Genomic DNA, 15,727 nt, shown 5'->3' with positions numbered 1-15,727 from the left:
GTTTTGCCGCGTGCGCAGAAGCGTTCTGCACGCTTCACACATGCACAGAAGCACTCTATCGCACTCCATGCTTGCGTAGAAGCGCCGCTCTAGTTGCAGACTTTTCGGTGTATGAATGGCACCCCGTAAGAGATCGTGTCCGCAACTAGAGGTATCACTGTAATGTAAACAAAGATATATCTCAGTGCAACCATGTCTGTCAGTTTAAAAATAAAAATTATGTTGCAAAAAGAAGAATGAGAGCTAGAACATAAGCAAAATGGGGGTATGATTGCTCAGCTTCTTCCAATGGGGACAGCTAGAAGAAAAGCAATGCCAGAACTATAAAAGAGAAAGCCCCCAAGGCTGAAATCCATACACACTCACCTGTGTAGTCCCATTGTGATTGTGAGTAGCACAGACATCTATAGGAAGGTGCTGCGGTGAACTATATATGGAGATTTCGAGAATGTTTACAGTGTGGCTGTTGGTGCCTTGTATGCAAATGTATTTTCATTACTACAAATTGTTTTGCTTTTTGCAATCTATGTTGTTACAGAGGCACCTGCAGCAGGTGAGATGGATTTCCGCTCAGCACTCCGACGAGGGTGAGTATCATCAGAAATGTTTGTACCAGTTGACTAATGTAAGTGAACACTTTGGGGGAAGTAAACATGGTTGCTAATATCAAATATGTCCCATCTCTGCATACACACAATCCGATAGTAGTTTTACATACAGGAAGGTGTTGCGCAGAACTGGTGATGCACACATAGTAGCCACACATCAAAGTCCTAGAAAACAGGTGGGGATGTGCAACCCCAGCTGCGTCACAAAATGGATGTAAAAAATGCGTCCCCATCCAAATCATGCAGGGCTGATAGAGACTCCATTGGCTAGGTCAGGGTAGACAAAAGTAGATCAAAATATACTGATGGGTCCCTGGAGGATTAGTAGGAGGCTGGCAAGGGTTTATGACTCCTCGTTGTTTAGTTCTCACAACCCCAAGTTGTGACAACACAAAGGCACTTCTTTGCCCTTAAATGGGCTGCTGAAAGAAACAAAGATTGGGATAACCAGCACTTTTATATGAAAGGACTGTGAATTTTGTCTCTTTAAATTCTATCTATATGCCTTTAACACCTGGCTCTGCTTACCTGAACTTGGGGTTGTGAGAACTAACAAGTCTTTCCATCCCTGGTCTAGATTACTTGCAGGTGTGCACCCATAGATGATGCTCACCTGTGAGCAAACAGTTCCTGATCTAGCAGTAGGAGCCATGCACACGGTCTCAGCTCCTGGATGTAGGCATTCACCCAGGGCATGCAGAGGCACAAAAGACCCTACAGTGCATGTGTATCCACATCCTATTTCAGCAAATAAGCTTCTGATCCCTTGCTGGCTCAGAGTCACAATCTACTTGGAGACAATTCCCACCACCCAGTTAATTTGAATATTGCCTCGCGATTATTCATGGAATAAAGCTTCCTTTGCAAATATGCTGCTTTTAGAATCCCTATGTGTTTGTCTATTGAAGTTGGGAAGGTGATACTGTTGGACTGAGTGAAGTTGTGCCCAACTGAATTCTGTGTTTTGTGACTCTCTTATTCAGGAGCATGGTGGGAGGAGGGAGACGGATGACTGGAGCTTTCGCCAGGTAGCCGCGTTTAGCCTGGTGCTCAGCCTTCATGATGAACTGTCGCTCAATGGCCACGCTGCCTAAATGTTGTTTGTAAAAACTATCCAAAGGACTTAGTTGATGGGTAGTATAGAAATCTGGCATTGATTGATTTAAATGGTTGTCCTTTGCAACACATGCATATCTTTAAATACACTAGCTATACTGCTGATTGGAGCCTTAGCATAGAGTCCCTGAATTAGATGTGGCTATTACAAGCCATTTATTTATTTCATTTAGTTGCTTTTTACAAAATAAAAAGTCTCAAAGAGACTTAACAAGATAAAATACCGCAGATGGAACAACTGGGAGATGGAACAATTGGGAGAAGGGGAAGTGGCATCCAAGAGAGACAGATTCATTTGCTTGAAGAGAGTGTACTGGACACACAGCATTCCATGAAATGGTGCTTTTGTAGTGACTGCATGAATGCTTCTTGTATTCACCTATTTCTCTTGAATATGCATGGATTTCATCGTTCACATCTTCACCACTACGGCCCTGCATTTTGAGAGCTGCCACAGAAGCCCTGCTCCTCCCCCCCCCAGTAGAGTTCTATTCTTTTTGTGATTCTAGGTTGGTATAAACTAGGATAAATAAGGGCTTTCTTAGCAGTTAGCTACAATAATGTAGAATACTGCCCTTGGGAGTAATGTTTGCCCTCCTCACTGGCAGCCTTTTGGAAACTGACACTTACCTGTTTCATCTACCCTTTGAGGCTGATAAACTGCTGAATTTCATTCTAGTTCATTTAATTTGTTTATTGGTTTGGGCTATTGTATTATTTTTCACTTTCCCCATGGCAATGTATGGAGGCCCAAGGCAAGAACAACTTTGGGATATTTTATGTGGGTAAGGCCTGAAACAGTAACTGAAACAAAATACTGTGGTTTTCCTGGACTATAACTTGAGTCAAACAGGCTTCTGTTTCCTCAATTCTTCCTGCTTTCTCCTGTCAACACAGGATGACCTGTTGTAGGAAGTGTAACATTTTGTGTGGATGTGGTTCACTGCAGGCAAGATCTTTCCTATCCTGCAGGATCAAAGAAAACAAGGCCTGCATTTTAGCCTGAACAAAATATGTACATAAGTCACTTTTAGAGGGACGGTACTCATACAATCACAAAATTCTATGCTACTAATGTTGGATCAGCAGAAGTATAACACATTTTTGTGGGGAGGGGTCTCTTAAAATGCATGTGAAACTTATTTGACTTTTATCTTCAGCATGAAGGTGCTTTAATCTACATCTTTGTGTGAAGTTATTGTTTCTGCTTTCACTGCATTCTGTTTCTGTTCTGTTTATTATTAATGCTACTTGTTATACTGCACAGTGCGGATGGACACGAAGAAGGCAGAGAGTTGGATTTCAGTGCCTTGCTGAGAAAGAGGTGAGCATGCTACCATCTGTAAAATGATGGTACAAAAGGCTAAAGGTCTTTCTCAACCTTGGGACCCTATTGTTGGACTACAACTCCCATCATTCCTAGCCAGCATGGCCAGAGGTCAGGGACATTGGGAGTTGTAGTCCAATAACATCTAGGGACCCAAGGCTGAGAGAGGCTGATCTAGAGTAACTGTCTTTGTCATTCTTACATTTGCATTCACGTGGTTGTACTAGTTCTCTAAAGCCTGTCAGCTGTGGCAATTCTTATGGTCTGTGAAAATCACCTGCCTAATGTGAGAATCCCTGTTGCTCATTGTGCATGTGCTTAATTATTCAGTTTGCGAAGAGGGAAGAAACTTTTTAGGACAGTTTGCGAAGAGGGAAGCTTTTTAGGACCAAAAGAAAAATGATCTCTCTTTTTTTGTGCGCAGAGAACAAACAGGAGAAACATCATTCTGCGTAAACTTGTTTTACGGTCTCATGTTGGGAGGAGGAAACAAGTTCCAGAAATTATTAAGCAACTGGTGGGGGTGGAGAGAAAGGGGACGAGACTCATAGTCTGTAACAAAGAAGTATCAGCTTTGATTAAGATTTCTTTTTCAATCTGACTCCTTATATATTTTTTCATTTTCTTTGTCTCCTCTTCCCTTGCTCTTCTTTGTCTGCCTCTGTGTCTCTCTCTCTCTGTGCCTTATAATCTTCTGGTCTGTTCTTTGCTGTCCTGTTGTATCTTCCATCTGGCAACATATCTTGGAATTCTGATGTCTGGAACAGAGAGTAAGATTTTATTTCTTTTTCTGTGTAACTGTATGGAACAGAGGAAGTTAAAAGGCTATGAGGTTTGCAGAATGTACAAACCTTCACTTTTTCTTTTCTTTTTGAAAACCTGGAACGTCGTAGGTTTCCCATCCCAGACATTATTTTAAAATCCAGTTAATACAGGTGGAAAGCAGTTTGTTTGTTTGATTAGTTTACTTTCCTGAATATTCTAATTATCACTTTTGAAGCAATTTTAAAATTAGAACAGGATTTTCATTTATTTTTCTCCCCAAGCTGTAGAAGTGCTGTTATCCAGAACTTTGAGTTATCTCAGTTCATTGCCCCAGAGTGTCCGCCATGTCAGTGCAACCCAGCATAACGTCCAACCTTGTTTCTCTTCCTACTGGATTATGCAGACGTTTCTCAGGCCCCTTAACCAACTGAGGTGGTCCTATTTCCCTACTGAATTCCTTATCAAAAGTGGAAAGAGTTTGCTGACTATGTTTTTGGATTCAGTGCAATCCTAAAACATCCCCAATGAAGTAAATTGATTTAAAATAATATTTATCAGTGACATAGCATCTTCCCTGTAACCAGATCCCATGCTGATCCAATGGTGTGTTGACTGGATCTTAGTTCAGGTGTGCCGATTTAAGTATAAGCCAATGGACCAGAAATTGACGCCAAGTTCTATTTAATACGAAACTTTCTCTTTCATTTTGTTATTTTGATACCGTGGTCATACAGACCTCAATATTTTAGCATCTCCATCCTATTATTCAAGCATATCTCACTAAGGAATAAATTGGTGTGATTCTAAAATAGATTGAAAAGTTAATTTATTATGTTAGTAGTACTTACTACGCTGCCTATAACTCTACATCCTGAGATTAATAATATGCTGAATAGCACCTTCCATCTGATGGCACATAATTGACCCATTTCAAAACTTGGAGGAATTCTACATTACTGGTGTGTAGCCTAGTTCTCGTTTATCTAGGACCAAAGAAGAAGTGACACCATTCACACAATTAGTATTATATTATATTAGCAGGTAGTGTGGTCTCAATCCAGACTGAAATGCAGACAGAGGAATAGGGGGGCTTTAACTCTTTGTTCCCTGCATTCTGTCCAATGCAAATAGCAGACATGGGGGCAAAGCACCCTACACCCTCCCACTTGAGTTCCAAGCTACCTTAAAAAAATATTCATGCAACTGCTAATTCTGTGAACGATGACATGTCTGGTTTGGTCCTTAGAAGCAATCAGCAGGGCTTATTTCTAGTTTATTGTGCTTAATTTCCCAGCCTTTGTTAACTAGCTTTTACTGTTGACTTATTTAATTCAGAAGATGAAGGTTTCCGTTTTAATACTTGTGGCAGCAGAGTATCCGAAGGCGTTCCTGGATTTATATTCCATTCTAGTGGTGTTGCAGAAAATGTGCAATGTTTCTTCAAAGCATAGAAATGCAAATAGACAGAGGAAATTTATGATAAAAGAACTCCCCATAGGTGCAGGATACGTCCTGCAGTTGTCACAACCATGGATCTCTCCCATGTTAATCAGCAAGTGACGCTGTTCCTGGAGCTCCTGCTGGAAAGGGTAAAAGTTTATTAGTATTGTTCTGGTCTGGAGTGTGGACCTCTATTTAATGGCAGAATAATTTAGATGACATTGACATAGAGGTGCCACAGGCCAGAAAGAGGTTGGGAGGAAAGGGAGCAGTTGTCACTCTGTTTTGACATGGGGTGGTGAAGGGAGACCTTGAAGGCGGTGACAGCTGAGAGGTCTGAATCAATCTAAGGTAATAGGATAGGAAAGGCCCATCGCTGGAGTGTATGCAACTATTTTTAACTCTCCCGCACGCGTTTAGAACACATTGACAGCTTACTTTGTGTGCAACACCTCAATGCCTCCAACTTCATGGGTAAACTGTGGTGGTCTTACTGCATCTAATACCCCTCCCTCCCAATATAGAGTGACTAGTTGGAGCCAATGTGGGAAGACTAGTGTTTCAAAGAAATCCTGTGGCCAACATAAACCCGTGCTATTGCAGATTCTGCTTGTGACCCCCAACTCCAAATCTCCACTTGTAGCACAGACAGAGTCAAGTCAGGCACAAGACAATCTGGGTGGACTGTGCAGGTCAAATGTGCTTTGGAGTAGACCTGGTGTACAATCAGCCCGTTCATTTGTAAAAGTCATGCAAGCTCTAACTGTTACTAACAGAAAGCGGTGGAAGAATCGACAGGAGGCTAAAGCTAGTGGTATCTTTTGCTTATTAGTTGCCCTGTTAGAGCTCAGCAATTGCTCTGCCTTCCAGTCTGTTCCCTTTGTTTGTGTGGCAAACTGATCCGCATGACATTAGCCCTCTTCATGAATTCTCCATATATACTAATATAATGGATCTGCCTGATCAGGGGCCTTGCCTTCTGCATGGTTCCCAATCCCATGGACACAGCCTTGATGTGTGCAAATTGACTCTACATAGGATTTCATACATGCCTTCAGCTGAACGCATGGACGTTGGGGGCCCAGACAGTGAGTACAGTCTGTTGTCTCCAGGCATGAAGAGCCATCATATAATCACTTGATAAGCCATTAGGAGAGATACCCTGAAAAATATCTGCAGTCTATGACTCTCCAAGTGTTTCATTTCTTTCCACCAAAACAGATTGTCAGGGATAGCTGGACAGGAGTTGAAATGGAAATGTCGATCTAGCTTTGAAACCTAGTTAGATTCTTGTTTTAAGCAGATTTTCTCTGCCTTTACAAACCAAATAAAAAAATTCCTTCCAGTAGCACCTTAGAGACCAACTAAGTTTGTTATTGGTATGAGATTTTGTGTGCATGCAGGCAGAAACGGCAGAAAAATGCTTCCAAATCGAAGCAATGGGCACCTGTATGGCCCCACAGTATGCCAACTTCTTCATGGCAGATTTAGAACAACGTTTCCTACCTAAACTACTACCCACTCAAACTTCTCTTGTACCTGTGATACATTGATGGTATTTTTATTATCTAGACGCATGGTCAACAGACCCTGGAACCTTCCACCAGACATTCAATGACTTTCACCCCACCATCAATCTAACAATGAACCAATTTTTACAAGAAATACATTTTTTGGACTCTACTATAAAAATACAGGATGGTGTATAGACACCACCTTATACCATAAACCAACTGACCGACAAACATATCTACATGCTTCTAGCTACCATACCAAACATACCAAACAATCCATTGTATATACGGTAGCCAGGTCCTATGTTACAGCCGCATCTGTTCCAACTCCACAGAGATTCTCACCTAAGCGATCTAACAGCAAACCTTCTAAAACTAAAATATCCACCTGATGAAGTTAAACAACAGATCAACAGAGCCAGACTGATACCCAGAGAGAACTTGCTGCAAGACAGACCCCAAAAAGAGAATAACAGAACACCACTAGTAATCACATACAGCTCCCAAGTTAAAACAGTTCAATGCATCATCAGAGATCTACAACCTCTCCTAGACAATGACAGTTCTCTTTCTCAAGCTCTGGGAAGAAGACCTTTCATTGCCTACAGACAACCACCCAATCTTAAACAACTCCTCACCCACAATAATGCGACAACCAGACTTAACATGGACACTGGTACCAGAGCCTGCAATAAACCCAGATGCCAACTTTGCTGCCACATACACTTGGACAACACCATTACTGGCCCCAACAACAACATCAAACATACCACCCAGTGGCAGAGCTTCATGCTCCAGCACCAGGGTGTGTGGACAGGAGCGGTACCTATTTATCTACTTGCACTTTGACGTGCTTTCGAACTGCTAGGTTGGCAGGAGCTGGGACCGAGCAACAGTAGCTCACCCAATCACAGGGATTCGAACTGCCAACCTTCTGATCAGCAAGCCCTAGGCTCTGTGGTTTAACCCACAGCGCCACCTACGCCAAAGGATAAATGGACATGAATCTGACATCAGGAATCACAAGACAGAGAAACCAGTAGGAGAACACGTCAATTTCCCAGGACATTCTATACAAGATTTCAAAGTAGCTGTCTTATTACAAAAGAATTTCAGAAATAGACTGGAAAGAGAAGTTGCTGAGTTGCAACTTATTACCAAACTTAAAACCATGAAGAGACCTGTTCTGAATAGAGATATTGGGTTCTTATCTCATTATACATGATAAAGCTATTTTTAGCCATCCCACCCCTTGCTTTTTCCTGTAAGACCAATTGTAGTCGTTAACAGTCGTCAGCAGGTTTACCACACCTATCAGCCAAACACCCAATCCCACCACCCTTCTGAGTAATACCCCTCCCCATCCTCTCACTATATATAGGGATCTGGTGGCTTCTGTTTCAGTGTATCTGAAGGAGTGTGCATGCACACGAAAGCTCATACCAATAACAAACTTAGTTGGTCTCTAAGGTGCTACTGGAAGGATATTTTTTTTATTTTGCTTCGACTACAGCAGACCAACATGGGTACCTACCTATAACTTTACAAACCAAGTTCACTGATTGTAGTTTGAGCAAAGTCATGAACCCTACTGCGTAGATTGTGCTGTGACTGGTCCATTGATGTGCATTATAATTAAAAAAGAAACCTCTTCCTAGGAGTATACATATGTTTCTTCTGCTACATTTATGCTTGTTCTTGGCTATGTGAGACCACTTGAGCAGTACACTTTCCAAAATCTGAAATGAAAAAATGAAGGACTACGTATACATGATATATCCCCATTACCCTAAATGAGGCCTGTTTCCAACAAAGCTGTACCTCACGTGGTCCCTCTAGGTTGGTATAACTGTAGGGCCGTGAACACACACTATACCTTTTAAGCACCCCCAAACTCGGTCCTCCAGATGTTTTGGGACTACATCTCCCATCGTCCCTAGCTAAGAGGACTAGTAGTCAGGGATGATGGGAATTGTAGTCCCAAAACATCTGGAGGGCGGAGTTTGGGGGTGCTTCCTTTAAAGCAAATTCTTTTTCTCAAAGAATTCTTGGAACTGTGGTTTACCCCTCACAGAATTACAATTCCCAGCAGCTCTTAATAAACTATGGTGCCCAGAATTCTTTGAGGGTGAAATGCGCTTCAAAGGTGCTTTAGAGGTGTAGTGTGTACACAACCTAAGACTTATATAGAACTGGATTGTTTAATGTATGCTGTGGCTTCTTTACCATCATTTTTCATTATAGTAAATCCTTAGTCCTTGCCAACAAAGGGCTGCCTTCTTCTGATAATGGCGCTAATGCTAACACATGTTGCCCTCTTTCTTGCTCATGGGGATGCTGCATGCTCATCCAAATGCTTCTTTGCATCGTTCTCAAGTCCAGCAGCTTCTTGCGCTCAGTACACCGGTAAGCTTTCTGTTCCCTTGCCTCTGCTAACTGTTAATCAATCTCTTACATGACCTTAGCTGCCAAGTATCCCGTTTTTCGCGGGAAACCCCCGGATTTTAATCCGTTTCCCGCTGTTCTCCCGAATGGAGAAAAATCCTGGAAATCCCCCAGATTTCCTACCTGCCAGGGAGCCTCCATTTTGGGTGCTGCTCTGACCATGTATGGGCACAGCAAATAGGGCAGAGCGGCACCGGAAGATGGCCGTGGGGCATGCGTAGAAGCAACTTCCGGTGCCACTCTGCCCTATTTCCTGTGGCCACACATGGTCAGAGCGGCCCGGAAGTTGCTTCTACGCAACATCCAGTGCCGCGCCCCTGCTGATCCTGCATTTTTCAGCGGGAGACTTGGCAGGTATGTACATGACTGCTGTTTTTGTTAATAAATATATTCACAAAAAGAATATAAACAGATTCATGTGCCTACAATATGCCTGTTTAAGGTAACCTGTTTAAGTGAATTATCAGCTCAGGGGGTCCACAGTTGCTATCTTCCCATCTAGTTTCTTCCATTCTAATTGTTTTTAAAATCTGTACATGGTCGATAAATGCCTAAGCTTCATTTTGAAGAGAAATTGACACCTTCTACTCGCAAGTCTGAAAAACCAATTAATTTATTTATGATACTTATATTTCCTTCCATCATCATTAAACAAATGAGCTCCTATATAATTAAGACTTGTAAGTCAAGGGAGCTTTCTCATTCAAAACTCACACTCTAAAAAACAGAAAACTCGCCTGTTGACTAACATCATGGTCTCCATGACCCCTGTTGCAAGATAGAGGAGACTGGTATTGTTGTTAAGGGACTGATTTAGGAACTTGAAAATAAGGGTCCGATCATTGACTCTGACACATTATCTGTTCTTCATCAAGGCACTTAGCCTTCCTATGCCTTAAGCAACTTACCGACAATGAGTCCCCTAAACTGACAGGTATTTTAATATAAATAGGAATTTATGCAGTAGAGACACACTCTAATAGGCAGGCTGTTTGAAGTCCCTTATGAGAAAATGTTCTATATGCACCTTTTCTACAGAATTGAAGCAAAAACTGAATCACAGCCAGATGTTGATGTGTGGGAAATCCTCCGGAAAGCTCCTGCATCAGAATATGAGAAAATTGCTTTCCAATATGGTATCACAGATCTGCGAGGTATGTTGAAGCGTCTCAAGCGCATGAAGAAGGAGGATAAGAAAAGCACAGGTAAGAGAACACAGTTGCTTTTCTTCTTTTTTCCAGTGTACAGGTTGTACATTGACAATAAAGGTATTTATTAAAGGTATGGTATCTGAAGAAGTGTGCATGCACACGAAAGCTCACACCTATGACAAACTTAGTTGGTCTCTAAGTGCTACTGGAAGGATTTTTTTTTTAATGTTTCGACTATGTCAGACCAACATGGCTACCTACCTGTAACTAATAAAGGTATTGTTATTATTACTATTCATGGGAAATGTCTCATTTTAGGGGGGGAAATACAATGTGTGAAGCAGCTTTCAAACTCTTCCATTGGGGGGGGGGGATATGAAAGGCCATTTCACATGTATGTGTCAGTTCCCATGCTTCGATTTACTATCAAGAAAAGAACAGTAGGTTCTAGAGAATTAGAAATGAGGAACCAAGATGAGAATCATAGCCGTTAAAATGAAGTATATGAAATTAAGAGATAATAGTGGGTGCTTCTGGCAAGTCTTGTGGAAGAATGCAGCTTCACCAAAAGAAATGGAATAAGGGAATAGAGTCATGGTTTACCATAATTCAATAATGATTTGAAGATATTAATTAGCTGAGAACATAGGTAACTCTCATTAAAACACATAAAGCAGAAAGTTGGGAAGTGGACATTATAATAAAACCTCTGCCCAGTTACTGGGGATGGGTGAACTTGTCAATGTTGGTTTCTCTCAATTTCTCATTTTCCCAATCTTAAGTTCAGTTCTCCATATTTCTACAGCAGCGTGCGATTGGTTTTTTTAAAAAAGGTTTTTTTAAGTTTAAGGTTTTTTTTAATTTCACCAGCATTTTAGTGCAAATTTTAGTGCAAATATAACATATTTGGGGGGGGGGCAATTTTGCATAATAATCATATTTTAGCAAAGCAATTTATCCTAATATAATGCATTTTTGTATGTTATTTTCAGCAAAATACACACTTTTTGCACCTTTTACCCTAGTTTATGTATTTTTGTACATATTACTGCCTGGAGAACTGCACTGCAAAATTTGGAGAAGTGCAAACTTTAGCGTATGGGTGGTTTTCAGTTCACATGTTTTTATAGAAATTGTGAATCAGATAGATTTGCCTTTATACTTGAACTGAATCAAATTCCTCCCCCATCCCTACCAGTCACTGTCCATTAGCTTTAAACTAAGATTGTACTGTGCTAAATTGTTGTGTGGACATTGGACAAGCCCTAAAATATAGGAAGATGAAAAGGATATTACAGGTCTCCTAGTTCATTTCCCCCACTCAAAATTGCAATGCACAATTAGCAGTATTTGAAGAATCGTAGAACTGTAGAGTTGGAAGAGACCACAAGGGTCATCTATTCTAGACCAACCCCCTGCAATGCAGGAATCTTTTGCCCAATGTAGGGCTTAAACCCATGGCCCTGAGATTAAGAGTCTCATTCTCTACTGACTGAGCTAACCCCTGTGGGCAGAGTTTGATTACATAAACTGTTTCTTCCCCAGCCTTTGCCAAGAGACTGGATCCTGCCTACCAGACTGACAAAGGACAGAAGATCAAATTAATGGTGGAACTTGCTAACCCAGATGATGAAGTGAAATGGCTGAAGAATGGGCAAGAGATCCAAGTCAGCGGCGGGTATTTTTAAAAAGCAATAAATACTAATGGGAAAGTGTGGGCTGTGGAAGTTTGAGTCATTATCAGAAGGGGGAGAAGAAGAAAAATAGGGTTTATCAGAAAGAAAAGTGGAGAGAAGAAGATATGTAGCAGATATGGGAGGGTTGTGAATTAATAGGCAGATTTTAATGACTGTCTGATTTTGTTTCCCCATCTTTCAATCTCTGCACCTGGAACTGAACCCAATCACTGGTCTGTCTCTTAGCAAGTAAGTTCTCATGTTATGCTTCCCCATTTGTGATTCAGTTAATTTGCCTTTCTTTACGATATCCTGGCAAAGTTGTTATACAATAAGCTCATTATCAACATCAATGTTGTTTGGTTCATAAAGTTCCTTTATGCATGTCCCAAGGGATGAATTACTTCCGTTGGGGCTCTGTGTGCCATTAGGGAGGCAAAGGGAGGAAGGGATAAGGTGCGTCTTCCCACTTAACCACGCCAGGATGGGGGCATCTAGTCAAAAACTCTGCTTTATGTCATGATAGAAGACGGGGTGATGAAGATTTAGGAACGCCTTCTCTTTTGATACCTTTGAATTCTCTTTGCATTTCACCAGATACATTTTTGAGGCTCTTGGGAACAAGAGGATTTTGACCATCAACCACTGCTCACTGGCTGATGATGCAGCATATCAGTGTGTGATTGGTGAGGAGAAGACTTTCACAGAACTCTTTGTCAGAGGTAAGCATAATTCATAACCAGCGGCGGAGCTTCATGCTCTGCCACCGGGGGCAGAGAGCAGGCGCACTGCCCCCAGGGACGTGGTGCGCGTTCTGGGGGTGGGGCGGGATGTGCGTTTTGGGGACGGGGCGCACCGTGCACAGGGGCGGGGCGTGCGTTTTGGGGGCGGGACGTGCCGTGTGCAGGGGTGGGGCGTGTGTTTTGGGGTGGGACACGCTGTGCGCAGGGGCAGGATGTGCGTTTGGGGGCGGGGGGTGCTGCATTTGGGGGCGGGGTGGGCAGCTGCGATGACGCCCCTGGGATCGCGCCGCCCCTATGTTCCTACACCCCTGTTCATAACCACCATTTTATTAGGCTCAGAGAAGCAGATACTGGTCTGTAGCAGATTTTGAGGAGCATGCAGGGGGAGGAGAGGAAATGGAAATCCTGTTGTGCCTGTGGAGCCCAACATTTTCATTTGAAGGGACTCAGACACTTAACCTGCTTCTTCCCTTCCACCTTCCCAGTCTCTTTCTTTTGAGATGTTGTTCTGGTTTGCGCCAGAATTTTCTACGTTTTAGTTTTAAGGGAGGACTCAGGCAGTCTTAGGTTACAAAGAACAACCAAGTGTGCCAAAGTTCTGATTTATAGTTACAAAGAAATGAAGGGAAATGGTTTATGTAAGAAAGTCAGTTATGTAATTTGGCATCTCAGCCAAATTGGAAAGAACTCTGGGAGTGTAAGGACCTGCTATTCATATAGCTACAGCTGACCATCAGCTGGAAAAGCTGGATGAGAGTTCCAAGGGTTTTTGTTTTCCTCTGCATTCCTCTCTCTGAAATTAGGTTTCCTCCCCATTTCTAGAGCCTCCTGTCTTGATTACTCATTCTCTGGAAGACCAGGTGGTCATGGTTGGTGAAAGAGTGGAGTTTGAAATCGAAGTGTCAGAAGAAGGGGCTGCTGTGAAGTGGTAAGGAGCGGGGAAGATGTGGGGGTTCCTACTGCCTGAATGACTAAGAAATGAGAGCAATTGCCCTCCAGAGTCTTAGGGGCTCAAAACTGTCACACAAGTGTCCATCACCCCTCTTTCATGGCCAAGGAGAGAAGACAGAACAGGCAATAAGCAGGGTAAGGGGTCCCAAGGCCAGAAAGATATTCTAACTGACCCTCACATTCCATTTTAAAGATAGGCATCCCCAAACTGTGGCCCTCCAGATGTTTTGGCCTGCAACTCCCATGATCCCTAGCTAACAGGAACAGTGGTCGGGGAAAATGGGAGTTGTAGTCCAAAACATCTGGGGATGCCTGGTCTAAAGGCTGTTGTGGTTTTCTAAGAAGATCTACAAGTAGGAAAGAAAACATAACACATTTGAAGTGCGGTGCAAGGATTTATTTATTTGCCTTAAATTACTAAGTTAAGGGGGTGCTAATGTCTTTGGGTCAGTGGGCACATTTTGAATTTTGAGAAGGGCCCCAGTCACAAAATGGCTGTCGTCACATAGCACAAAATGGCTGCCCAGAGCAGAAAAAGACAGATGACCATAAAGTGGAGTGGGCATGCTCTACCATCAGCGCCCCTTCCTAAATCAATCTGGAAAAGCAGTAAAATCAGCCGCACCCATGCTCACTCACAGAGATTGAATCTCTTAGCACCAGTTTGGTTCTGGGAGAAGGACTTGTTGGTTGTGGCACCCAAGAAGCAAAATGGTTTCCAAAGAGAGGTCTGCTTGGCCTATTCTGTTTGCTTTTAAGCACGGAGTGAAGATTTTGGATCTTTTCAGAATCTTGATTTTGTTGAGGATTTTGCAGTTTCCCAGGCTGTTGTTGTTGTTGTTGTTGTTTACCTAAGATGGTTTTTAAACTGCTGATGCTTTGTTGTTTTGTTGGTATTGCTTATATGTAAGCCACCTTGTGTACTCTCATTAGAATACGGGGTATAAATTCATCACCATTATCTACATAGCAAGCTAATCTGCACCTTCTTTTATTGTTTAAGAAAGCTTAAATACTGCCTTTCGTTCATAAAAAAAAATATCAAAGCAGTTCACAAGGCACAATACAAAATTCAGTGAAGCAGAAAACAACCATTAAAACCAAGTAAATATACTGCAAAGGAAACCCCACCCCAGCAACCCCCATCATTGCCTTACAACTGATGTGTGGTGCCATGTGGCTGGAAAAGGGCAAGAGGGCGCTCCTTGTTACACAAAAGAAGCTGACCAAACTGGCACTTGCGTCTTACTTGAACATTGGCAACGAGACAGTGTCCTCCACTGAACTTGAGGACAGCTTGGAGCGGGTGCAGGGCAGGTTCTTTGCCCTAGACAGTTCTATTTCCAACTTGCTCACCTCTCTACATGGTAGCTGCTTACTGCCTGCTCAAACAAATACCACAGTGCATCAAAAGTGGCACCAGAATCTGTCACGGCAGCAGAGTGACATACGCGCGCGCACGCACACACACACACACACTTACAAGGTGTGTGCTTGAGAAAGTGGACAGGGTTGACTCCCTCTCTGCCTGCTTTCTTAGTCTGTTTTCATTTCTTTTATGAATTTATTTCGAAAGATTTATAAACCACTTGAATCACAAAGCTGTGTACATATATATATAACGCAGCCAAAATGAAGCCCACAAAACTGTTAAGAACAAATATACATAAGGACGTTGTTAATAAAGATGCAGATGAAATCAGTAAAACTTTTGAAACAAGCATAGATAACTAAATTCTATATCTGGGTAGGCTTGCTGAAATAAAAATAGTTTTCAGCTGGCGTCTAAAACAATATAGCCTCACTAGACATATCATCGCATCCTGGTCACCGTTTCATCGAGCTCCTGCCATCGGGACAGAGATACAGAACAATGAAGGCGAGAACGAACCGTCTCAAGAACAGTTTCTTCTCTAGAGCAATTTCGGCCTTAAATGGAAAGTCTGGACTTTGAAGTCATCTTATTTTTACTTGCCATTTCGTACTGTATT

The 15,727-nt window shown here is 42.3% G+C and overlaps 1 protein-coding gene across 1 annotated transcript in view; it reads left to right on the top strand.

The window, feature by feature from the left end:
* MYBPC3 (myosin binding protein C3) overlaps positions 1 to 15,727 on the top strand; it is a 69,824-nt gene that overhangs the window by 15,514 nt on the left and 38,583 nt on the right. The window contains exons 7-14 of the mRNA XM_088656469.1: positions 539 to 587; positions 2,992 to 3,048; positions 9,153 to 9,176; positions 10,254 to 10,420; positions 11,912 to 12,044; positions 12,289 to 12,291; positions 12,640 to 12,764; positions 13,608 to 13,713. Of these exons, the coding sequence (XP_088512595.1) occupies positions 539 to 587; positions 2,992 to 3,048; positions 9,153 to 9,176; positions 10,254 to 10,420; positions 11,912 to 12,044; positions 12,289 to 12,291; positions 12,640 to 12,764; positions 13,608 to 13,713 (664 nt within the window). The remainder of the gene's footprint in view (positions 1 to 538; positions 588 to 2,991; positions 3,049 to 9,152; positions 9,177 to 10,253; positions 10,421 to 11,911; positions 12,045 to 12,288; positions 12,292 to 12,639; positions 12,765 to 13,607; positions 13,714 to 15,727) is intronic.

This window comes from Zootoca vivipara, chromosome 1 (assembly GCF_965207765.1).
Source record: "Zootoca vivipara chromosome 1, rZooViv2.hap1.1, whole genome shotgun sequence".
In the NCBI taxonomy this organism is placed as follows: domain Eukaryota; kingdom Metazoa; phylum Chordata; class Lepidosauria; order Squamata; family Lacertidae; genus Zootoca; species Zootoca vivipara.
This window is presented reverse-complemented; position numbering and strand designations above follow the sequence as displayed.